General features: G+C 40.7%; 1 protein-coding gene across 3 annotated transcripts in view; it reads left to right on the top strand.

The window, feature by feature from the left end:
* Positions 1-15,539, top strand: part of ARFIP1 (ADP ribosylation factor interacting protein 1) — a 97,014-nt gene extending 81,475 nt beyond the window's left edge. For all 3 annotated transcript variants that reach the window (XM_066573640.1, XM_066573641.1, XM_066573639.1), the window contains one exon: positions 11,209-15,539. In XM_066573640.1, coding sequence (XP_066429737.1) covers positions 11,209-11,364 — 156 coding nt within the window. In that variant the 3' untranslated portion in view covers positions 11,365-15,539. The remainder of the gene's footprint in view (positions 1-11,208) is intronic.
* The last annotated feature ends 12,032 nt before the right edge of the window (positions 15,540-27,571 follow it).

Below are 27,571 nucleotides of genomic sequence, written 5' to 3'. Positions count from 1 at the left end.
ATGACCTAATCAATGCTTGTGCCAAATTTCAAGTTTCCATGACATTGGGAAGCGAGAAAATTAAATTCCGTACGTTAAATTTGGACGCTAATTCTTTGGCGCTTAGAACTGAATAATCGAGTTGGGACCCATTACCTTTTCCTGTTTATGACATAATCAATGCTCGTGCCAAATTTCATGTTTCTACAACATCGGGAAGTGAGAGAATTAGTGGCAATGATGGAAATCGAACGATCTACGTGGGGGGGTCGTAACTGTCGATGACGCTCGCGCACGCGCCATTTATCATAGAATATTTGTACTATGCCTATAATCTTCCCAGGAGTGTACTCAGCAACTTCCCAAAGTTTCATGGCGATCGGATGAATGGTGTAGTAGCGCATAAAGGACAAACAGACAGACATACATACATTCAATTTTATATATATAGATTTTGTGTCAAAGGTTGCTTTTGGGCCACACCCTTTCCTGTGAAGCCATGCCCCTCTTGAACTTGTCAAAAAGTTTCTAAAACACATCTAAATATTGTGTATAAATTTGCATATAACACAGGTACATTTGCACTTATAAATCTGCCCCACTATTTGTAGAGAGACCTAAGTTGGTCATTATACATCATGTTCTATCCAACCTTTGTGTAGGATGCGATATAACTGAGATCTGCATATGGTTGTTACAGGAAAGCAGACAATAAGGTTTGCTTAGCACTTTATTCTCCCTCACGGTTGTAGGCGGTGAGTGACTTGTACGAAGCAGAGTAAAGGCCCTTTGTACTGCAGGCAGCGAGCGATCGAACGGCGAATGATAAATTGTTCGCTGTTCACTCATCGTTCATGTTATGCAGGCATAAAAATCGTTTGTTCACTAAGCATTTGGTTTAAAAACTGATCGATCAGTCATTCTCATTCACTTATACAGAGAATGTGAACGACCGAGCCAACGATGTATCTACCTGTATAAACAGGCTGCACGAGCAAACTTTATCATTAGCTCAATCAAACGACAAATCATTCTGTATAAAAGCACCCTAACGTCTCCCTGTCTGATTGTAGCAGCTATAGGGGCTATATTATATACAGTATGTGTATTGTATGCCAGCTATTACCACATATGCATGGTTGGTGTCATGTAGCCTTAAGTGTGATTGGGGGGGGGGGGCCCTGGCACAAAGCTCCTATTTTGTTAATTATCTAAAGTCAAACCTCTAGTTCTGTTGGTAATTCGTCTGAAAGCAATCGGCCAAATTTGAAACCAATGAAACTTGAGGCAAATATTTCCATAGGAATCAATGTAAGTCCAATTAATTCGTTCCAGACAATCCAAAAAAACACACCAAGCCACATTTAATAGAGAAAAATATGGTTTTTAATACCAAAGAAGCAGCCTAATGTAGAGCTGTGTGTTATCTGTGGTGGTACATAGGACTGCAGGTGGCATCAATACTCACCTTTCAGGTGCCGTCGGGGTCCCCACCGCTGCTTTCGGAGATTCTGGCCAGCTGCTGGGCCCTTGTCAAGCTGGCAAAGCATCTATTGCTAGTGATGGGGATTGAATTCCCTGCCTCCCAGCAAGAGATTGCTCCGATTGGCTGAATTGGCTGAGTGACAGCCCTTTCAGCCAATCACAGCCAGCTGGCGAAACTAGAAGCAGCCATCGAAACTAAAGGTGAAATTCTGGCATGAAAAATCAGTGGAACTGGAAACCGGTGAGACTAAAAGACATCAAAACTAGAGGTTTGACTGTACTTGCATATTCCTACTTGTAGCTTATTGAGACATATGAAATTCTATGTGTTAAATTCCTTCCCATTATCCAGGTGGGGCTAATATTAGGCTGGGGTGAAGTGGGGTGTGCAGGATGTCGGGGAGTGCGGCTGTGATGATGGGGTAGGTGAAAGAAAGTCTATAGGAGCTGAGGTTAGGGGGCAGAGGACAGTATATGAAGACTGTGATGAGGGAGATAGGACAATATATGGAAGCTGTGATGGGGTGTCTGCATAGTACATGGAGGGCGCTTGGATTACTGGGGGGGGGTGGAATACCCATCCTTCATGTGTATAGAACTATAAAGTTCATATACCATTTTTTTACTTTAGGGAATCGCATACATGGCAGTTCTTAGAAGTACGGCTTATCCAAATTGTCCCATTCAATTCTGATCGGTATACAATATATTAAAAACATTGCAGCAGAATTTCACACTGATAGCTTGAGGAGGATCTGCGCTGATCTCGAGAACGGGACTCCCATGTCCCACTCTGTCACTGTGGGGGCCGCCACAACCCCCCCCCCCCCTCACGCACCCCTTCATGTCAATAGGAGATAACTTAAAATTCTGGTACAACCTGGAATTTCTTTGTATTCGATTATCTTATAATTAAAAAGAAAAAAAAATTCCCCTACTTTCCCACGATGATATTTGACACATTTGCCAACTGTATTTATGAGCGACATACTGTACATCACACATTTTTACACTGACTTTTTTAGGGCAGAAAAGTGTGTCTTTTGAAGGGGTTGTCCTGTTATAAACTATTAATTAGTTTTTCATCTGGAAATGTACAGATTAAATCTGTAATACCGTACTGTACTGGGTTACCTTCTATATTCCTGACATGCTTAGTCTTGCATTCATGATTCTTAAGTAGCAGTCTGTAGGAGTCTTGGTTGGCATTTGTGCTGTATAGATGGAGTTAAAGCATCCAAAACTGACTTTTCTTTTAAAACCACAAATCTTCAAAGACCCAGATTCCTTCCATGTGAGATATCCAGTGTAAATGATCCAGTCATGTTCAGCATAAAGTAATAACACTTGGATGAGACGAGAGGGAAATATGGTAAACTTTAGCTATATAGACAAATTATGTTTTGTGAGAACTTGTAGTGTATCTGATTTCAGTGGTCTGAAAAACCTTCACCAGAACGGCCTGTATGCCCAATATTCATATGACCTGGATAAGGACAGGATAGGAGGAAATACCTGGTTTCCCTGAAAATAAGACATACCCTGAAAATAAGACATCGCATGATTTTCCAGAATTTTTGAGGATGCAAAATGATTTTTCAGGCTTTTTGAGGATGCTTGAAATATAAGCCCTACTCCAAAATTAAGTCCTGCTAACAGTTAATTTAAAAAGTCAATTTAAATAGTGTCCAGGCAGCTATACATGTAAAAAAGTAAAACCTTTTTGAACAAAAATTAATATAAGACTGTCTTATTTTCAGGGAAACACGGTAGCATGTTTTAGGCCAGTTGGTATGGTAAGCTTTTGCGTTTTGTCCATCTAATTCTCATATATGCAGTCTGCATCTTTGAATTCCACGCACCTTCTTTTTCTATTTCAGGCAGTCAGTTCCACTAGTTGAAGGGCATTGTTAACACAATGATTTGCAGAGCTCTTCAAGGCATGGAAGCCTTTCGGAGCTAGTGATGTGCAGCAGACCTAGGAACAGTCCCCTTAGAATGAAATATGGATTGCTTTGTAGGAAGGATAACAGGCTTGTGGGGTTTTGAAGTCTTTCCTGGAATGCCAACTGTATTCTTGTTCACCTCCAGCATGTGTTCTTGTCTGAAGATCAGCGTATTCTGGGCCTGCTCTCCAGGAATGAGAACTCAACTGAGATCTAATGGGCGAGCTCAAAGGAGCGGCTTCTAGCTGTGCAATGGAGCCTAGACTGTTAGACTGATTAGTTTTAGGCCTGTTTCACACAGGCGAGTTGTAATACTGATGTGATGTCATGTATAGCTGTACTTGCCATCATTGCTTTTATTTTCTGTTGGACAGATCCCTATTTTTGGTCAATGGAATATACTAATAAATACAGATCAAATATTGATGACTGTGATGCAACATGGATGCATCCTTATTTTAATCACTTTTCTTAGACCTTAATAGGCATATTTTTCATGAAAAGCAAGCAAATGTAGAACATGCTCAGTTAAAAAGGAAAAAAAAAAAAAATTTGAAAAATACACCCACGTAAATGGCTTCATATTTTCCCTTGGTCTCTATTGTGTTCTGCAAACTATGGACCTAATACAGATTTAATACCCACCTGTCTGAAAGCAGCCTTAGACAAAAGCTGATCTATACATGGACGACTATACCTCCATAACCATTAGTTCTGCAGAGTGGTCATGGACATTCGCTAACCTTTTAGAAAAGGCTATTAACCACTTCTCACCCCATGACATACATGATATCATAGGTGGGAAGGGATTCCCGCAGAATGCCATGTAATTACAGAATATGATGGCTCAGGAGCCGAGCCCACAACATGCGCAGTGGGTGCCAGCTGTGACTGACAGTCGATCTACCGCTGCAGTGTTGGGTTTCGGCGAGAAAACAGATTTCCGGTCATATGCTGTAATTAATGTTGATCATTCTATGTATGGAGTTAGGAGGGAAATGGTTCTTTCTGTGATGTCATCGGCCCTCCACCATGAAATCAGAGAGGATAGAGACCTTAACAGTAGGCTCTGGGTCTGCCATGGCTTCCAATGTAAATGAATGACAGAAGTACTGTAGTGTATTATCTGAGTGATCACAAGATCATGGGTTCAAGTATCCTAAATAGTCATTGAGGTACAAAAATAAAATAAAATGTGTGCCCTCTTTTCTTAATTTTTTTTTTCTTTTTATATTTTTTTTTAAACAAATTTTTGGTATTGCCACATCCATAATGACCCGTACAGTAAATAAACTTTTTTTTTATCCTGCACTGCAAATATTATTTAGAAAAAAAAGCAAAAAAATAGGCAAAATGGCTTTTTATTTTTTTTTATTTTACCTCTCCAAAAAATTCTGTAAAACTGATCAGAAACATCATATGTACCCTAAAATGGTAGCAGTAAAAACTATATTTGTTACACAAAAAGCAAGCACTTGCAAAGCTCTGTCCATGGAAAAAATTAAAAAATTGAGCCATTGAATGCATCGATATACAAAAGAAAAAGATTTCGAAAAGTGGAAATGGCTAAAAAAGTATAACTTTGGTTTCATAATAGTACTATCCCACAGATGTTTTTTGTAATTGATGCCACAACGCTGTAAAAACAGAAAGGTGGCAGAATTTTATGGCCTTTTGACTCTGCCCTCCTCATCTGGTCAATCCCATGAAAACAATGTGTGTTTAGTGAACTTTTATCTAATGTGACTGACCGACTGTCACAAAATGGTGACATGTGATACATGGCCTGAAAAATAATTCAACCAGGTGGTAATATAGTTTTCCCCTTCCCCCAAAAAAGGAAAATATTAAACTTGATCAATGAACTACAGGTACATAAAAATGGTACCATTTAAAAATATAACTCTAAAAAAACAAGCCATCATGCATCAACGGAAAAAATATTACACCTTTTGCTCTAGAATTGCGTTGATAAACAAGACTGAAAAAAATGCGATGGCATGAAATCTAAAAAGACCACATCCTTGAATTGGTGGAGTGCAATGAAAGGGGAGCAGCATGCATGCTCTGCCACCGCTCCTTCCATTTCAATGATGAGTGAGGGGTCTGAATGGTGGGACCACCAGCGATCAGGTTGCTATGCACCAATACTATACTGGAATACCCCTTTAAATGGTTAAAGTTCTGCTATGATTAGATTTTGATAATTGTTATCCTGCCTACAGAGTGCTTATATGCAGTGAGTTTGTGGTAGAATGAGGCAATGATTCCTTTATAACATTTAGCAGTCTGGTATGCAGCCATCGTCACCAGTTTGCTTCGATTCTCTACACATTATGGAAGTTCTCAAACCATTTAGAAACCAAAGAAAATTATTTTGGCCCATTGTCTGATAAAGTGAATGTTAAGAGTCGTGTATCTACCATGTGAGAGGGTCCCAGCAACACCTCATATTTACTTAGAAGACTCAGCACAAAACATCGTTGGGTTACATTCAAATGTAGCCGAATTGGTGTGGATTTTCTTCAGCGAAAACACACACCAAAACCCGTGTCAAAAACTGTCATTTGCACCATTGATGTGGATTCTACTGCAGATACACAGCAAAATCTGCAGCATAAAATATAGTGCAAATCAGCACTTTATGTGAACATAGCCTGATTTAGGCAGATACAGCTCCCCCCTCACCTCCTAATTCTTTGCCCCATCAGCCTTGCTTCCAGTACACAGTGGCCGTTAGCGAGTGCAGTGATGCTACTCAGATGATGCAGAAGTGACCAAACATGTACAGCGGTGCTGCGCTCACTACAAGCCACTGGGTAACTGGTGAAATACTAAGCTTATAGCACAAAGAATTGGGAGGTATGGGGAGCTCTGTATCTGCCAAAATCGGTGTGGTTATGCAGCTGATTTCAAGTCAAAATCCGCACCAATGGTGCAGATTTTGACTCTATTTTGGATGCGGAATTTACAGCGGATTTCTCCACTACGGAAGTTCTGCAGCATTTCCACCCCATGTGAACGTACCCTTACTTCAAGTCTACGCCTCACTTTTAATAATAACTTTTTATAATCCATTTTTTGAGATTTGTCTCCTTACACTATTTACATACTGGTAGGTGTATATGGTGCTAGTGCCCAATTCCAAAAAATTACTAGGTTGGTTGTAACTAATGTAAATGGATGAACTCTTGTTCAATATGTGTCTTTTTAAGCCATTACTTCCATCTCTTTTTAAACTGCAATAGTCTATTTGGCTGTCGGTGAATTCTGAAATTATTCTGTTCCGATACAGCTCTTATACACAGTATATCTTAGATCTAATACTATTATTTCTTCTTACCTTTTATGTAAATTAAGAAAATCCATGCATTGCTGTGTGGTGTTTTTTGTTTTTTTTTTTTTCTTTTTACTTTTTTTTAATTGAAATTTTTATGGAAGTCCTGCATGAGCAGACATTATGCGAAATCCACAGCGAACGTCATATAGCATACATTATTGCAAAAAAATTACAATGTTTAATCGCTATCACGTACATATTCACCTTTGTACCTTCTGCATATTTACTTAGATCTAGCTCATCTATATTTTTTCCAATATTTTATTCCCCCCCCCTTGATTGTCATATTATTAATCAATTTTAAAACAAACAATAAAACTCCTAGCTATTAAATGATACCTATCCCGCATCATGCTTTCCTAGCAACCGTCTTCCCTCCACGGCCAGTCACGTTACCATTAAAATCCCTAGCTGGTTTATGTCATCTTGATTAATACCAAGTTGTGTTGGTGAACTGACTCATACATTCTGTGATTTCACTATGACTAGGGAATTTCTCTATAAATCTCCTCCACTTGTGTACGGGTTTTGTATAGAAGCTGCTTAAAAACAGCTCTTAGCATCCGATTTAAAGAGTTTATCCAGGTAAACATTTTTAGAAAGCTGTTCTGCTGCATAAGCTTAAACATCTTCACCTTACCGTATCCTCTGACCACTGTAGGTAATCATTGGCCAAAGTGAGCCGATGATTTGCTGCAGCAGTCACATATCTTTGCTGTCAGTGACCTCATCGCTGCAGCAGGAAGTGGAGAGCAGTGGGGGATCAGGTGAGGAGCGTATGCTGTCATTTCTTCCGCTACAGAGGTGCTTTACACATCTTTTTTACTTGGATAATCCCTTTTAAATATGAAACACCCTCAACAATCACAGTGAAACAGCATATCTAAAAGGGTCCATAAACCCACCAACTGCAGAGGGTTTTTAACCATGCCATTAATGTATTGGCTACTCTTTATATGAACCCTTCAGTGGTGTGCACACGTTGCTGATTTGTTGAAGACTTTTTTGCTCCAACATTTGGTGCAGATCTACAGCAGACTTCACACTTCAAATTGAAGGGGTAAAATCTGCTACAGATCTCCAGGAAATCAGCACCATGTGAATGCACCCTTAATTTGTTTTCCCCATGTAAGCCATGTAATAGCATTTCCCATATTAGTAAAATGTCAGCCAGGTTGACATACAGAAGAAGATATGTGCAGCTCCCTTTCAACAGGAATGTTTTTCTGTAGAGCATGGACCCTGTGGGGTGCTTACCATTCAGCCCATCTGCACACACAGGCTATTTCACCGTGGCCTTTACTGTTCAAAAGGTAAAGTAGAGACTACTTTTAAAGGGGTTTTCTGGAAAAATTACTACTGATGCCCTATCCTAAGGCTAGGTCATCAATAGTTGATTCGCTGGGCTCCATCTTCAAAACCCAGCCGATCAGCTGTTTGGGAAGCAGTTCGCTCCAATCCCTATGTAGTAGTCGTTGTTTGTAATTGCAGGCACAGCTCCAATTTCAATCAATGAGAGCCGCACATGCAATTATGAGCACCAGCCACTACACAAGGGTCGAAGCATTAGCTTTCACCCTGTACCCTGTCTGTTATGGCGCTAACAGGCACCCAATCAGCTGATCAGCCAGGGTCCTGAACAACATATCCCAGCCGATCGATTCTGGATGACCTTTCCTGAGGATAGGTCATCAGCAGTATTTGCCCGTATTCTGCTACTGATCTTATATGCCATAAGTAGGTTCCCGTTGATGATTCTTCTCAGAGCTCTGGGTGTATCCTGATACTTTTGTGTACTTATCACTGTTTTCCCTCTGCTCTAATTCCTTTTAATTTATATCCTTCCATAGTCATGTAAAATATGTAGCCGTTTTGTAAATACAGTATTTTATGTATTGTGGGGAATTTTATCAGTGTTTTTCTCCTCATTGCCAGCATCTCAATGAGCAGAAGTTTTAAATAGATGGTAGTGAGGAGGTGACATCATGCTGCTCGGGTCTTACAAAGGACTGGGCACATATTGGGACAGAACAAAGCATTCTTCTGCTCCTTGATGGCTATTAGTGAAGGGGAACTTTGCTGTTTGAGGCCGCAGTGAACTTTGCGAGCAGCTTAGCCGTTAAATATGGTTGCCTTAAGCAGTCTAATTAAATTCTGGGAAAGTGTTGTTTGTCTTCTCTATTTGCTAAAAGCGGATTATATAAACTTATAACAAATTATATTTGGACCTCAGAGGAAATTCTCTAATGGGAGACAAAGAACTTCAATTTATTCAGTGTAGAAAAAAGCTTTTAATCCCACTGTACGTTATTGAGAGGGTCTCTTGTTACTCAAGAAAAGATTTCTTTTCATCCACTTGTGAATGGATGTGAATTTATTTATTTTGTTGTCTTTCCTACTTTCTAACTTACAGTTTTCACTAAGGTGGTTGTCAAACTCACGACATAATATACACACAGACTGGCATGATACATGAAGAAGTGGCTTTGATTTAAACAGATTTGCTGGAAGCCTTCTGCATTGGAGAGACTTGGGGAAACCCTGAAGGTGGTTGACAGAACACTCAGCAGGTCCATGGTCCTCACTGGTAGAGCTAAGGGTAGAGTGTCCAGTGAATGGACTCGGTAAAATCTAGGAAGTGGAAGGGGGTACAGTAATGGGCCTGTCTGGAGGAGACCTCTGAGAAACATGGCAAGTTCAGTGGGCCAGTGACCACTACCAAAGTTCCTTCATAACAAAAGAAATATAATTGAGAGACTCTAAAACCCTGTGGATGTGTGGGTAACTTTACGCAGAACAGCTATCGTCCGAATAGTCACTTACTGTGTTTCCACGAAAATAAGACAGTGTCTTATATTTATTTTTGTTCAAAAAGGTTTAACTTTTTTACATGTATAGCTGCCTGGACACTATTTAAATTGACTTTTTTAATTAACTGTTAGCAGGGCTTAATTTTGGAGTAGGGCTTATATTTCAAGCATCCTCAAAAAGCCTGAAAAATCATTTTGCATCCTCAAAAATTCTGGAAAATCATGCTAGGTCTTATTTTCAGGGAAACTGGGTAGTTGAGCGAATGTAAGCGGTAGTAGTTCTGAGTAGAATGTTGTGTGAATGAAGCCATTAAAGTAGATTTGTAGAAACCTTTTAGAAAACAGAAGTCTATATTATGTATGCATTAATTTAATGTGGGTTAGTTGTAAATTTATTCATTGTACCATAATTGCTGTGGAACCTTTTTTTTTCAGTGCTACAAATGCAGACCTATTAGGCTTGATTCACTTTTTGTGTTCTAGGCATCTATTTGACATATACATCGAGAAGCATTCCTGACACATTCCTCCAATGTAAATAACTGCATCCCAGTTGTATATGTCACTCCACTAGCCACTGCTGTTGAAAAAAAATGAATAAAACTATATATGCACTTTCCTATAGCAGTAATAAAACGTATACAGGAATAGCAGATTCCAAAAGAACACTCTTGTCATGGGACAAGCTCATTGGTGTCTATAGAAATATTAGACGTCTAGTGAAGGTGCAAATACCCTGCGACTTAGTGTGAATAGACCCTTAGACATTTATAGGAATTAGAGCTTTTTCGAGGAGTCTTGTTTAAAAAGAAGCTTTTAAGGTTGAGAACCTCTCTGTTGTACATGGTTTTTGTTTATTTTGGAGGATAGAATATCATAGTTGAATATGCTGTCCTCTAAAAATTACAGAAACAAACAAATCGTGACAAACACAGATTAAAGTTTGCATCTTTAGTTAGTCAAATAGAGCCCAAAGTAAGTGGTCCCATCCAGGGTTCCCTCTGAATCTTGTTTTTTGGCTATTCCGATAGAACCTGGGTATGGAAATGGAATAAATGCATCTTAACTTGCTACTATACACGGAAGAAAGCACAATTCAGATAATGTTGTCTGTTCACCTGCCCCTACAAATACAAGTCCTTTAATGTGTCCTATGGTCAAATTATAAAAAATATCAGTTCAGATGTTTCATAATGATGTGTCTATGGAGAAGGTGGGTGACAACACAACATGGTTTTCCCTTAGCTTTCCCATACTCGTGAACGGGTTCACTTTTTTGTGTACTGTGCATGTTTAATCAATGTGTTCAGTAAAAGTCATGAATGATGCATGTTTGTGTGTTAGTTATATTGTGTTTGTCGATAATTGTGACTTGGAGAAGTCAGACCATATTTTATTAGTAAGCAATGCAGAAATCTAGGTAATTTCAAAGGGTGTGAACACCTTTTCTTGTAAGTGTAACTAACAGATGACTAAACTTTTTTTTCTCTAAACTTATGTTGGAAAAATTATATGGCATTTTTCATGTTGAGTTGATTAAATAAATACTTCATGTCAACTTATTTCTGAATGCTAGTGTGTTTTGGGTTTTCTCTTTATTAACAAAATGGCCAAATTGATCCCCTTTTCTTTTCTCCTTCACATCTAGGTTAAAGTTCTTCACAATCAGCTTGTCTTGTTCCACAATGCTATCGCCGCCTACTTTGCCGGTAACCAGAAGCAGCTTGAACAAACATTGAAGCAGTTCCATGTTAAATTGAAAACCCCGGGAGTGGATGCTCCATCGTGGCTCGAAGAGCAGTAATTTAACCAGGAAACAAGAAAACTCTCTCTGATCAGGACCAATGCATATAATTTGATGAAAGGGGCTGGGACTTAACAATTATCTTAATGATTTCTATACACAGACCAATGCTCTTAATACTTTATCAGGGTGTTAATGGTGAAACGAGACGTTATGTCCATGTCTACTCTGTAACCTTCTCAAAGAACACTTCTGTTTCTTTCAGTATGGGGAATGCAGGCTCTTTCATTAGGATAGAACACAAATGGACATTTGCACAGTTAGGCTGGGGCTACATACATAGATTTTTGTCATGTGACTTCTGCATTTCATAGAACTATCCCAAGTCTCGCAATTGACATGGGACTACAACATAACTTTTTTCCAAATAGAGCAGTTTCTTTCTGTAATTTGGCAGACTTGTACTAGTTAATTTTTAGTTTATACTGCCCCTTAAAGTAACTGGAATGTCTCCAAAGGAAAAACACAGGCTTGGTATGAATAGGATAAATGTAGATGACACACAAGTGGCGTGATCTTCAAGTGAGGCTAGTATCTTCTACAAAGCATCATAAGAAAAAGTGTGTGTGCAACCCAGGCCTTATAAAGAGGAAAAGTAGCACAGGTCCTGGTTGATTAGTGATCGAATGTAGCAATCCAAGGAGTGGTGTTAATTTGTACTAGTCCCCGTTGATTTTTTTTATATCTACAGCTATTAAACATCTACAGAAGTGTCACTTTAATATAGAAGTTGTTTTTTAATGAAGATTGCTGTTATATTGCAAAGTGGAGCTTTTAACCCATGTCTTTATAGAGCATCACAGTTTAGGCTGCATAGATTGTTGACTTAATAGTAATTATTTTGAAGCCGTAGTGGCATATCTATATGAAATATTTTTGTAACGACAAGGAAAATGATCCGCTTATGTTTAGGGGACGCCACCTGAGAAACCAACCTGCCCCCTTGAACCCTTTGGATGGCATCGGTGTGCAGCAGGGCATTCATTCCAGCTCTTTTTCTATCCCAAAAGAGAAGGATTGTTTACAGTGCGGAGAAGTTTGGATAACATTGTAAATCTGTTCTGGGCTTCTTAAATGGTATTTTTGGTTTGTCTGTAGCCATTTTAAAGCGTTTGTCTAGCCTTCCAACTGGAGAACTATTATGTGCCCTACATATGAAATTACATTAATTGCACCTATTAGACATGTAAATACTCAAATATCCATGCTTCAGGCCTTCAGAACCCAGGGCGCATCTTCCAGCTTCTCACTGCAGAATGGGACAGCCAGATGCTGATAAATAATATCACCGGTGCGTACTCATCCACTCAATCCTGTAGGCTGTGCTGACATCTACTACAGGCATCAGTAGTGTCTGAGGAGTAGTCAGACTACCACTTCTCTCTTACTACTGCCAAGGCAGAAAAGAGATAGTTTAAGGCCGCCTGCACACGGGCGGAAATCCCGCGGCGGGATTTCCGCCGCTCAAAGCCTGCATAGGAGTGCATTACAATACGCACTCCTATGCAGACGGCCACGCGAAATCTCGCGCGGCAAACAAACCGCGGCATGTCCTATTTTTGTGCGGGGCTCGCAGAGCCTCGCACAGAAATGTCACTCACCCTGCCGCCGGCTCCGGCCTGCGCATGCGCCGGCTGCCCGGCAGCCGGCACATGAAAGAGCCGGGGCCGCCGGGCGCGGGTGAGTACGTGCTCGTCTCTGCAGGCACTCGGGTCGGGTCTCGCCGCCGGATCCGACCCGATCGTCTGCAGGCGGCCTAAAGGTATGGCAAATTAACTAGCCGTTAGCACACTCTGATATAGAGAATATTAGGCCGCTATTACTTTTAGGGAGTTGCAGGATTATTATTTTTGTCATCGCCCATCAACCATTCAATCCTTATGAACAGTGTCTGGTATTGCAGCTTTGAGTAAATGGACTACACTGCATTTTGAGACTTTTTTTTTTTTTTTTTATCTCAAAGATGTACCGACTGTAAGTGCCTGTTCACACCGCACTAAAGACTAGATCTAGTTTTGTCTAAATCCCTGAAAACTGGATTTCCATAGAGCTTTATTGCGCAAATGGTTTTCAATAAGTAGACTTCGGTTATTAATCAGTCAGGTTGTTAATGGTGAAACAAGACTTAATGTGAATGTGTACTCTAACTTTATAAAAGTATATTTCGGCGTCTTTCATTAGGCTAGTATACAAATGTAATTTTGCTTTGTTTGACCTATTGGAACTATATACATAGAATTTTTGTTCCGTGACCTCTGCATGTTGATGAAATATATGCTGAGCTTCACAAGGAAATAGGAGAAAAAGGGCAAAGAAAGGGAGATGCTGTATCCAGTGTCCTGGTTCAGTGCTCTGTGTATTCTATGCATGGTGGGTACCATGCATGGTCACTATTCTATATAGTTCTGTATAACAGTCAATGCTATGCTTGCCAGCACAAATGCTGGAAACAAACGGAAAGCTGGTTAAGCACAGACTTTCTTGGTCTCCACTGAGCAATGAAGATGTATAGTTCTATCTGTATGCAGTTTTCTGGGATTCAGATGGAACCCTGGGTCGTAATATTGAGTGTGGTGTGAACAGGCGCTGAGCCTGTAATCTTCCTGTCCACAGACCTCTCAAACATTTCAAGGGGTCATGGAGAAGAAAAAAAGTCTGCTTTTTGTTTTAGAAACCAGAACCTGGGCCACTTACACATGGACTATGTCTGGTATTGTAGCTCAGGCCCATTCACTTGAGTCGGTTTAGAGTGCAATAACCAGACACAGTCCAGAAACAGAAATGGTACAGTTTCTGGGAAAACAAAAAAAATACCTTTTTTGATCATGGCCAACTGCTTTACCACGACACTACATCAGAAACGAAAGGCTACAGGTGATGAACAAAGGATTTTCTAAGTATGTTATACTGTTTATAACATAACTCCCTTTACTATCCACCTGCTGGTAGCTGAAGAGTGATTAGTTAAGGAACTTAAGTTTAACCTGCGTAACTTGTAATTATTTACACCGAAGTAGATATGTCAGTTTTTCTTGGAGTGTTTAGGAATCCCCTTACATGCATAATTTCTACTACTTTTGATTTCCAAGGGGGCTCCATAGGTCTGCCACAGCCCCCTTCTCCACAGTGTCTCTACAGGAATAGTCTTGCCAACATATGCTGCCCCCTTGGCATTGCCATATATGAGGAAGATAAAATGAGATCTATCTGCCTCAACACCATGGAAAGCCATGACACAAAGATCTAACAGGGAACTTGTGAAGTTTTGAGGGTAGGGGATCTGCCTAATACTCCTTAGCTAAATTTTGCCCAGTGTTTGCATAAATTAGTGGTGTTTTTTTATACGGATAAACCATGGAACAATGCATATTGTTGTCATAGAATGTTATATGTAAGAGTTTGGTACAGAAAGTGCTATTTGAAGAAGCAGGTAGTTTATATGAAGAAACACTTAGAATAATTCCACCCTTGTAATGGGGTACAGGAGGCATCCCTGTGCATTAAGGCTCAAAATTGCCCTCCAGTATCACTCCATGGAACAGCTCTTCTGTTCCACTATTTTCTTGGACCTTTTGGATAACCAAATCTACGTGCCTGTGTTATAAGATAATGTGTTGGGATAATGGGGATGTTTTCTATAAAACCATACTGGCCTTAACTCACAATGATGTGCCTTTTACAATATATGACCAGGCTGTTTCTCAACTGAACGTTTAGATTGTTTGTTCTTCCTGTTTTCCTTTTCCGATGTGGAACGGTCTGTGCTTAGCTTGCTAGCTGCAGTACCAGAAGCTGGTCACTCACACCTTTCCATTGGATTTATCCATTCTTCTTGTGTATCCTGCATATTCCTCACCCAGAGAAGCTGCATTCCGTTGTTTTATTTTGAGTATATCTTCTACAAATTGACTTTATTTACAGTATTTACTCTATTAAATATATTGTGTGATTTGTGTATTATATGTTGAATAGTTCTACAATACATTAGTTCCATTGGTTATTAGTGTCTTTTTACATTCTATATGTGATCTGTTCCTTGTTTGATATATTTTCTATTCTTTAATACTGTTCTTATAATAATAGATTACTATAAATCCTTTTTGTCTCCATGAACTTTGTGAATGTAATTGTGCAGCTCCTCTGTTTTCACTCGGTAAACATTTTGGGTAAAAATATCAGTTTTGCTCTTTTCATTCATTTCCAATGCAAACGTTTATGAAATGTGACTTAGTAAAAAGCTGAGCCCTCAATTTTTCCATAAACCAATTTAAACAAGGGTCCTCCCATCTTACTAAGTGATGGCATACCACTAGGATATGTCCACATTTTATGATAAGTGGAGGTCTGATCTCTGGTAGCCTCTCTGAGAATGAAGGTGATGTAGTGCTGGTTCAATGCAGTGTCTCGTATACAAGGGCCATACAGCGGCAAAATCCCTATATAAGGGTACGTTTACATGGACTGAAAAAAACAAGTTGCGCCCATGATTCTCAGGTGCAACTTAGATTGAACAGCACATGGACATCCCATTTGTGTGCTCTATGATTTGCAGGTGACCACACATTGACATGTGCTAGAAGTCAAAGTAAGAATTAAAAAAGGGCATACGTCTATTCAAATGAATGGATGAAACTTCTGTCCGTTTTTTTTTCTTCCCATCAGCGGCTCTACACATCCACTTGCAGACATCTGAAAGGGCACTGAAATGAGTAGTGTGCCTTCCATCCATTTTGCTCTTATCCTGTAGTGTTAATAAAAAACTGACCATTGTCTGTCTAGATTTGGATTTCTGCGTTATGCATATACATATATATAATTGAAAGTTCCTTTCATAGTAACTATATATGTTCTGTACAACCAAGAGTAAAACGGGTAGGCATACAATACGTGCGTCAGCATAGAGTAAGGGTCTCTCACACAAGCATTCATCGCGTAATACACGGTAACAAACTTTACATTACTGCCTCTCTCAGCGTGTGAAATGTACGTACAAAATAATAATCTTTATTTGTATAGCGCCAACATAATCCGCAGCGCTTACAAAGACTGGGAATACAGAAAGACAAAAGTACAAAAATTACAGAACCACAGTTACATAGTAATCAGCTGATGGAAGCAATAGGGGTGAGGGTCCTGCTCCAACAAGCACACATACTACAAGTAATGGGGTTATACAGAAGGTAAAGGGGCTGGAGATGTGTGCGGTATGGCAAGGTGGAGAGTGAGGGATGCTATACACATACACAATGATCAGACGTTCAGCCGTGTACCAGCAGAATCCGTATGACTGCAAGGGCAGTTGATGGTGGCTATCAGGGATTGCAGTTAATAAGTCAGGGAGCATGTTATCAGGCGGCATACTGAGGGGTTTGGTTAGAGAGATATGGTATGCCTCCCTGAAAAGGAACATTTTTAGAGCATTCCAGAGGACCGGTGCTGCTCTGGAGAAGTCTTGGAGGCGGGAATGAGAGACTCGAATTAAAGGGGCGCTCAGTCTGGTTTTGTTAGAGCGGAGGGCCCGGGCTGGGTGATGGATTGAGATGAGGGAGGCAATGTTGGGTGGCGCTGCGCTGTGGAGGGCTTTATGGATGAAGGTAGTGAGTTTAAATTGAATTCTGTATTTAACGGGCAGCCAGTGCAGTGACCGGCACAGGGCAGAGGCGTCCGAGTAGCGGCTGGACAGGAAGATGAGCCTGGCTGCCGCATTTAGGATGGATTGGAGAGGGTAGAGTCTGGTGCAGGGGAGGCCGATCAGCAGCGAGTTGCAATAATTGAGGCTGGAGTGGATGAGGACAACAGTAAGCGTTTTTAGCGTTTCCACTGTGAGGAAAAAAAAGCGTCTTGCACAATCTTGGCGTGTAATATGCGTGTATACATGCCACAACAGTATATTGGGATTGTTTGCATTCAGCAAGTACGCAATGCATTGCATCTTGCTGCATGCTTCTGCATAGGATATGCGCCCATGGTGTGCAGGAAAAGAATGTGTGAGAGAGAGCAGTTACAATGAAAATGTTTGTGACTGCAGCTCTTTATGACACCCACATCCTGAGGATAGTTCAACAATTTTTAAAAACTGGATAACCCTTTTAATTCTGGTACCTTATTTATCTTCTGGGGTTGGTTCTGGTACTGTGTTTATTAGCTTGGTTCTAGGACTATGTAGATTTACTGGGCTGCTTTTAATGTGCAATTTTATGGCCTTCCCCTCTGTTGCAGAAAGTACACATAGATCTATAATAAATCCGTTTGAAAGGGTTTGTCCAGGAATAGAAATGGTGTCTGCTGTGCTGGTAGAATCAGTTTGTCTGCGGACTGTATCTGGTATTGCGGTTCAGCCTAATTTACTCCTAAAGGGGTTCTGTCATTAAAGGAAAAAACAAAAATCTATACTCCCCTATTCCTCCGTCAGTCTTGTTACCGCATCTTCACCTCACCGATCTTCTGGCTCCTCCAGTCCCTCGGGGTCACATCACCTCCAGCCGGCCGGATCCTTCTCTTCATGTGACGAAGCGTACATTAGCTGCAGTTCAAGTGACATAGCATTCATTGCCTAGCAGAGAATGCTGAATCCTCAGCAACCTGCTTGAGTGCGCAATATCTTGCTGCTAGTGATTCATATAGTATAAAACGCTAGCATTAAGATGGCGCATGCACAGTCGCGCTTGAGCAGGCTGCCGATGATTCGGTATTCCTTGCTAGGCAGTGAATGCTACGTTACTAGTGATGTAGCGTACACTGAACTGCAGGAAGCAGAATATCCAAAAATGTACGTTACATCAATGGGAAACTTCACATCACACGCCATGCGATTCTTTCGCCAGCCTCATTAAAAACAATAGGCGATGTGTTCCAAGGAAACTCCCAAAGATGAGATAAGTCGCAATTTTATTTTTTTTTGCCAGCACTGCGGTACAGAAAAAAAGGCTCATGTATATGACCCCCTTCAAAAGAATGGGGTTCATATTCGTGCATCTCGCAATGCACAAATCTTGTGTGAGTTTCTTGGTCGCGTGAAAGCAGCCCAATGGGGATGAAATACAATACCAAACACAGCCCATGGACAGATGTGATACTTTTTCTGGAAAAATATCAGATTTTTTTTTTTTTTGTTCTAGTCCCGTACAAAACTCTAATATAGTGACTACGTAATTTGTATGCATCTGAGTATCATACTGCTGAATTTAGGCGGCAACTGAACAATATTTTTTCTAAATTCTGTACACTTGTTTTAAACGCATTTTCTATAATGTCAGAATATAAAACCTTTTGTTTGGTTTTTTTCCTCTCTCCTCCTACCCTATGGTGCAGGTAGGGGTGCTATATCCATCTTTGCCACAGCCAGCATATGGCTTAGGTGTATTCCTGGGACAGGGTTTTTTGAGGAGTAGCTGTCGGCTACCAACTAGCTAAGGTCTATGGCCACCTTTACTCATGCTTTATCAGAGCCACACCTATCTGTCTTCAGTCCAGTAGGTTACAGCATGCTTCAAGTCGTGTGATGACTGTGCATAAACTGCCAGCTGCTGACGTAATGTACACAAAGGGCTGGACACCAGCAGGAAAACGGCTATTAACGTGCCACAGTAAATGATTAAAAGTGCTGTTAATATACATGTCACATGTTTTCTACTAATTTCGCTTCACATGGACTTGGTGGATACAATACATTTCCTATTGCCTAGATCAATAATAGGCAAATGTTAGATCAATAGGAAAATGCATGAAGTCATGGAATAATAGTAACACAATGGAGTTATGGTGCTTCTATTCATAGTAACTTTCACACTTCATTTTGCACATGGATTTTCTAATTTGAATGCAGACAAACCACACATGAAATGTGTAAGTATATATCCAAACTAGTGAAAGATAACAAAAAATGTTTAAGGATCGACCCTGGTTGGTGATCGTGTAGGATAGTACGTCTCCTGGATACTTGTGAGTAAATAAGAAAATTATAGCAATCTCCTCGAAGTATCCAGGAGACGTACTATCCTACACGATCACCAACCAGGGTCGATCCTTAAACATTTTTTGTTATCTTTCTGTATTGTCTCAACGTTTGTGAGTGTTATATGTGAGCCCACGTTTTTAGAATTATTTAAGAAGTCATTAAGTTTTAATTTCTATATCTGTGAAGGGTCTCTGACATAGAAAATATAGATTTCTATACCACTGTGATTTCCCCCCCCCCCCCCCCCCCAAATATCCAAACTAGTGTCCTCATTAATACAAGGGAGTTATAAGGAGTTTTTTTGTTTGTGTTTTTTCACCCAAATTGGAGAAAAGTCTGTCCAGTGCTAAATCGTACTGAAATTGAATACAGGAAAATGTCTGAAGTTCTGGTGAAACTAGTTATTGTGATTGGGACATCTGGCTGAAGTTGCTGGTTTCATACTTTTGAGAAATGCAAATATCCTCCTGTGCAAATTTGCATTAAATGAGCCACTCCCAAACTAAATGTTACACAAACTCTGATATTGTCTTGTTGAACTAGGTCTATAGAAATGGAGAGCAACTTTAATAACGCTGCAAGATGTAGTCACATTTTGTAGTCATATTCTGTTTTTTGCGCTTACTATTTGGGAAATACCTTGAAGATTAATCATGCTCGTCAGTTTGAGTGGCCGGACCTAGTGATAATTACACACTTTTTCTAAATCCTATTTTCACCAAACTTGGCTAGTACTATATACTGATTCTTTAACTTGCAGCTATTGTCTCCACTGTTGCGCCTATGAAGAACTCTTGGCCCACTAACACTGCCACCTCAGCAATAAAATAATGGCACACAAAACTGGCAACTGCATGGAAAATATTGTATAAACCCTGCTATCACATGGAAGGGATCTCTTCTAGTCCAGCACTGCGTTCTACTCATCGAGGAATTTACATGCATATAACCATTCAGCAGCCATGTAGAAGATAATGGCACAAGAAAGGACAGCTGCCTTTGTCTACCATTGGAAAAGATAAATTGGGTCAAAAGGAACATATGGTTTATATTCTTGTAAAGTGTTAGGAATTCAAGATTTGCCATCCGAAGCCTGGCAAATCTACCAGGTATGGGTAGTCCGGAGCCAAGTCCCTAGAGCCTTCTGTGGTTCCTCAGCCACACTGTGGACACCCTGAATGTGCCATGTGGCGGAGGAGGGTAAATTCAAATTGGAGGTACAGTTTTCCTTTACTATGAGAAATGTATAAAGGTATGTAAGTTTGGTATTGCTATTTGTTTCACACACATCTTCAAAGTACAATGTGACTTGATCACAAATAGGTAATTGCTACTTATTGATGTCTCAACATCACTGTTTTATCACCTTCAGAGTGGTGGTTGTACTGCGTGTATATTTGAGTAATACATTGATTTGCTTCAAAGCAATTTTTATCTGTAGACCTGGAAGGTTAAATGATAGCTGGCTCTGTGTGTATTTCATTATGCAGTAGTCATGAGTTTGTCCCCATGCTGTAGCTCACCGGCATTACACGGACAACCTGTGTCTGTTTACTCAGTCACCATGTATGCTTTGCATGGCGTCGTTATATCTTAAAGCGTCAGGTACCCTTCTGGAAATGCTGTTTGTTCAATGTCAAAAATGATATTGGCCAGATGAAAAGTACATTGACAAAGTAATTAGAAAACCTTTAATCAAAATGCTGTTGCAGACCTAACAAGTGGTAAGTGGTATCAAACAGTCTGGATTAGTGGACGATCAAAGAAAAGTATATAAAGTTTACCTGTATGGTCTTCCTGGAGGTTCTGAAACCTATCGGAATGCTTCTTTTTTTTAATCATCAGTGGAGTTCTTCTCAGGCCAGGCTCACACGGATGGATTCCAATTGTGGAATCCGCTATGAGTATCTGCAGCAAAGCATAGGCATTCAAAAGCATGTCAATTCGCTTTTTTTGCTCATACTTGTGGATACGAATTGCATATTCTGCGAGTGGAGGTAAAATCGCAGCATGCTCTATTTTGCCATGGATTCTGCATGGACAGCCTCCATTGCGTATTGGCTGTGCGTACCATGTCATGGCTAAGCGACAGAAATACAAACAAACAAAAAACAAACAAACCTGTACTGCACATGACCAACGACGAGCCGTCGCAGTCATCCGCAAGACAGCAAAATACAGTACGCAGTCACCAGTCAGACTCGCCGCTGGAATTCACTGCTGGCTTCCCACATTTGGAATCCGGTCTGCCCGTGTGAGCCTGACCTTAAAGGGGTTTTCCCAGGTTTAGAAAAAAATATTGCTTTCTTCCATAAACAGCACCCCACCTCGCCAGGGCTTGTGTCTGGAATTGCAACTCAGATCCACTGAACTGAATGGAGCTGAGCTTAAATATGGTTGTATTCATCTTTGCACTCGCAACATGCTCAACATTGAGCCCAGGACTGTAGTACTAGGCAGTGACTCCTGTTAGCACTTTCCCTCCCACTCCTGGCTGGTTGTATTCTCCCCTCACAAGTGTGCTAGCAGAATTTACTGTTTAGGACTACAGTCTTGGTTTCTGTTTTCCACGCTCCTAAAATATTGGGAGTGTAATAATGAATATGCCCAATACACCACAACCTATAGATGGGTGTGGTGATGTTTTTGGAAGCAAGCGGACATGTTTTGTTTTTTAATCCTGGACATTCTTTTTAACATTGTTGGCCTATCCTTCCTATCTATTGGATGTCATACTAGGCAGTTCTCTGAGTGTGGGCAGGCAGTGACTGCAGAGATGAGTCCAGCATACAGACCAACCATAGGCCATTCTAAGTGTATTGCTCGCGCTACCCTATATATGTTGCCATGATAATTATAGTACATGTACCATAAACCCAGAGCGACATGTTATCCTATGAGGCTTGAAAGGTTTCCAAATTTGCACATCTTCTTTCCAGAGTGGAAAAGCTTACCACTGTGGAATTCACGTCTTGGGATTGCTGCTGCGGATTCTTACCAAACAGAAAAGAAGTAATTCCACAATTAAATCCTGCAGAAGAAAAATTCTGCAAAACAATATGTAATGCAGTTTAAAAACTCAGCATGTTTTTATGAAATGCACAATTCTGGTGCGTGTGAAAGTAACTTAATGAGTTCACAGCTGTTCAGAGATGACCATGGAAGACTAAACTGACCTATTGTCTTCTACATCTGTGTAAGCTCCTTTATAACACACTAGAGCCTGGTCAGTAATGTATTTACAGAACAAACACAGGGATCCACAGCACAATTGATCATCAGACTAATTCTCAGGAAATCCTGGGCAGTGACACCAAATAAATCACAGTGAGAGCAAATAACCAGAACCCCCCACCCACCCCTTAACTTGTCCCTTTTTACAATTGTCAAATGCCCCTGGTTACATCTCATAGACATATAAAACTATTGGAAAACTTTTGCTAGCTAGACTTTATATACACACCTTGTAAAAAAAATTTTTAAAAAAAATCAAGCGCCTAGCAGGAGTTGTCAGAACTGAATGAAACTCATTATGTGTGATTGTAACGTGAATTTCTGTGCGGACTTTATGCACGGAAAATCTGCCATCAATCTTAAGCCGGAGACTAACCAGCAAAGTGGACGAGATTTGCAAAACTCTTTTCCACACACTGAGGAGAAGCCGTCGTCGCCAAGCTGCGATGAAACTGACATGCTGTGCAGAATTCAAAGCTGTAGCATGTCAAATTTATCGCCGTTTCCGCGGTGGCCTCTCTCTTCCCCTTCAAAGCTGCTTCAAAATCCGTGCCGAAGGCTGTGGGTTTTGAAGCTGCATTTCTGCCGCGGAAATCTCGTGGTATTTCCGTGCGGACCCGCTGCGATCTTTCTGCAAGATTTCCGCAGGATTTATGCCCTGTGTGACCGCAGCCTTAAGGTTCTATTACATGAATGCTAATTGCTCTTGCTATCGTTCGTGATTTACCATCAATTGCCAAACTGCATCTGGAAATGCAACCTTGAAATCCACACCGTATGCCATTTCAGCTGTGAAGTTTGTACAGATTTTTTTTGCACCATGTGAACAAGATTTGTTCATTCACACGGCTTTTGCTGTAAACATTGCAATTTTTCTGCAGCTAATACCACTGGGAAGTCTGCAGCATTAACTCCAGGGCTCCTGCATACTGGTGAGAGCGATATCTGGCTGTGAGGCGTTTTCACAGGGAAACAGCCTCGCATCACAGCAGGGCTGAAGGAATCTCTTGCCGTGGCTGTCACAGCCGAGGCAAGAGATGGCAATCTTATCCCATTGATTTCAATGGGGACAGCGCTGCTGCTGCTGTCGGCCCCATTAAAAACATGTGGAAATCCCTGGATGCGAGGTGGTGTTTTCATCCCTGCCGCGGCGGGAGATCACGATGTTTCTCCCATTGCTTTCAATGGGGCCACCGGCAGCAGCGCTGGCCACATTGAAATCAATGGTAGAAGATCGCTGAAGGAATCCCCCACCGCAGCTGCAGCAGGGGATCGTGATGTTCTCCCATTGGTTTTAATGAGGTCAGCGCCATTGGAAACAATGGGCGATATCACCAAAGGAAACAATGTGCTGCGATTTGTTTTCTGCAATCCAATGAAACGCGGTGCAATGCAGGAAAACATCACAAATGTGAATGAACCTATTCAAAAGAATGGGTTAAATATTTGTGTGAGATTTGTGCGTCTCACAATGCTCAAATCTCGCCCAATTTTATTGCCAGTGTGAAGAAGCTCTAAGAGTAGTTTTACACGGGTGAGAAAATTGTGCGATTTTTCGCCTGATGTGAGAGTCCGTAAACAAGCAGATTATGAAACCAATGATTTACAATGGTTTCCTTCCCATCTGCGATGATTTCACTGATACGATGTTGAGACAACAAAAAATCATGGCATGCTCTATCTTTCTGCGATAGATATATCTTTGTGCGATATATATATATATATATATATATCTCCAATGTTTTCCTACGAAGCCTCCTTTTTATCGCATCACATTGCAAAGCAACACACTTGTGTTCCGATGCAATTTCAACATTAGAAAGTGCTATTGACTTTCGCGGTAAAAAAAAGAAAAGTACACTTTTCCTGTGCGACATTAACGCGGGCGGCAGCGATGCGGTAAGAGATTATTTTTGAAAAAGTCATAGCTGACGCACAAAAAAATGCAGAAACAAAGATGTGATTTTTGCCGCGATTTGGCAAAATCGCGATCACCTGTGTAAAAGTAGCCTACATGTGAACTAACCTTTTCGGGTATGATTACTTGGAGGAATTCACCATGGAGTTTTCTGTGTGAGTTCTGCCATGTTAATATACATGTAGAAAGAAGCTGCGGACATACCTGAACCATCAGTCTTTTCAACAGCTTACTTATTAGATAAGGTCTTGTAATAACCTCGGATGACAGTCACAAATGATTATTAATGAACGCAGCAGCACATGAGGTGGTGGATCCTCTCTGTAGTATTACTGGTCCTCTCTGTTCCAGCTTTTGTCCTTGATATCATTTATCTATAATACAAAAATACAAATTCTATGAATCTACTGTAGTTGGGGTATCTCATAAATACTGTATAATTGCTCGATGTGGTTTTATTGGAGCAGATTATAAGGTAGTACAAGTATTATTTCCCAAAATAGTGCAGATTGTCAAGTTCAAATCAGGTAATATCGCTGGGTCATCATATAATCTCTGTGTGACCTTCAGGTGAATATGTGTAGCGAGGATTTTTACCTCTCACAATGGTATAGATTATGGTATCATCATAATCTATATAAAATGCCAGGTCTGGTGCCAATAGGCTTTTTTTTCCTTTTTTCAGCATTTTAACACTTGTACAAGCACCGTGGGCTTCAAACATTTTCCAAAACTTTTTTTTTTTAAACAGGTGTTTTTGGCATACCATTTTATGTTGTAATATTTGTAACATGCATTTTTTCTGCCATTTTTTGAAACCTAGGGAGATGTCTATAGGAAAAATGACATACCCAGAGCGAGCTTCGTTTTGAAAAAACAACAATTGCCAGTGTCCTAATAAAACACAGAAAAATAACATGCAAGAGGGTGTGTCTTTCATAAAATTCTGTGGTGAAATTGGGTTTAGGGTAAATTCACATATAGTATATTTGTGAAATTTCAAATATATATGAATGGGGTTGTCACTGCAGCGCGCTTGTGGAGGTTTGCAGATCCCAGAATGGTGCAAAGAACTTATTTCAAGTCAGAGAAATTCCTTTACCACAAATCTGCCACATGTGAGCATACCATCATGGTAATATTCTATTAATACTGGTTGAAACATTGATTAATCATTAATCACTTATATGGGACCCTTTTTCAAGACTCTACAGCATATTTCAACCCCTGGAAGCAGGCTCGGGTTTTAAACAGTTGCCACAAACAGCAATGATTAGTCTCTAGTTGTCCTTATAGAAGCACTGGCCAGGAATTATGGATAGTCACAACATTTGAGAATGTTGCCTGTATATGACAAGTTTGCAATGGGATGCAACTATTTTCTCCTGAGCTCATTTCTTGGAAACAGGAGAGTTACCGTTGTATGGTGAGTTACAAGAAATAATCACAAATATTCAATTTGCTGACCAGTGAAATTACCCACTAACGGCTAATGCCCACTGCCGGTTTTCTGCCGCGTGAATCGTGGCGGAACTCCGCGGCGTTGTCCCGCAGGTATTAGCTTCCATTGAACCTAATAGCTCATTGTTCACACTGCGGAATTCCGCAGCGTGAAAGAAAACGCGGCATGCTATATTTGCCGCGGGAATACGCACGTCCGGCTTCGATTGTAGTCAATGTAAGCCGACCGTCATGCTATACTTCCAGAGTAGCACAGCGGAAGTATCGCGTGAATACGCGTCCCCGCCTGCCCGTCATGCGGGCCGGGCCCACACGGATGACGCGTACAGCGGATCTGGAGTAGTGAATATGGGGGTTTTGGGGGGCACCGTGGCGGACTCCAATGCGATATTCCACTGGCGGAGTCAGTCACAGCTGTGGGCATGAGGCCTTGGGACTTCTAATTCTCCTTCCTGTTGGATCTACTTCTGGCTTTGGCTCAGTAAACTGCATTAAAACCTGCAGCGCTGTGTGTTTCCAAAAGCTGTTAGTACCCACCTCCCGCCCAAGCAATTTCTACAATACTTCTTTATTCAATTCTCCCCCAAAAAGGGGACCCCTGATGGCCTCCTGCACAGCATGAAGATGTCCCGAAATCCAGTGCAGATGGCTTTACCAGAGGCTACGTTAAAGGTGGCTTTACACAACCATCATCTGAATAATCACTTGAAAGAGTGTAAACGACTCATTTTTATGACAGTGGGACTGCCGATCCGTGTACGAGAGCCTGGCACATTCAACCCTGATTGTCGCTCAGACCTTTTCTTGTTATTGGCCTTTTTACTGCGTATTCTGAGCAGCAAGAATACTGACAAAGCCCTCGGCCGCCGACACAAGATCACTGCATGGTTACAGGAGTCATAAATCCCGCCTCCACAAAGCGATGGCTGTGATTGGTTCTTAGAGAGCTGCATTGATTGGCTGAGCTGCTGACTGCGAAAACCATGCTGTGGCTCTAAAGATTAGTGGGAAGGATCTGAACAGAGTCTACTGGGCAAGTGACATAGATGACCTGCGTGAAAAGCGGTGTAAAAAATGCAGCAATTGTGTTTTTACAGCCCTTTTCACAAACCTAAATCAGTCCTGTTGACTTTTTTATGAACTGTACTTATTTTCGGCAGGGCTTATATTTCAAGCCTCCAAAAAAATCGTGCTAGGGCTTATTTTTGGGGAATCTGGGTAGCTCATGCGTTAGTCTCTAGTTATTTAGTTTCAGCTCACCTAATAACCTGTGTCCCCAAATATAAGACACTGTCTTAAATAAATTTTTTACATGTATATCTGCCTGGACACTATTTACATAGAATTTTTTAAATTAACTGTACTAGGGCTTATTTTTGGAGTAGGTCTTCACGCATGCTCAAGAACCCAGAAAAATCATGCTGCATCCTCAAAAATCCTAAAAAATAATGCTAGGGCTTATTTTCAGGGAAACAGGGTATTTGCTGGTTGAACAAAAGTTGCCTGGTGTAAAGTCGCAATTGTTCACATTTGAATACATTGCTGATGAATTTGCATGGAGATGCCCCCTACAAGTGATATCTCAGGGGACAATTAATGATAATCATTAGCTCTGTGTCAAAGCGTTCACACAACTG

Source organism: Eleutherodactylus coqui, chromosome 7 (assembly GCF_035609145.1).
Source record: "Eleutherodactylus coqui strain aEleCoq1 chromosome 7, aEleCoq1.hap1, whole genome shotgun sequence".
Classification (NCBI taxonomy): Eukaryota; Metazoa; Chordata; class Amphibia; order Anura; family Eleutherodactylidae; genus Eleutherodactylus; species Eleutherodactylus coqui.
The sequence above is the reverse complement of the archived record's forward strand: the minus strand, read 5'-3'. Positions and strand labels throughout refer to the sequence as shown.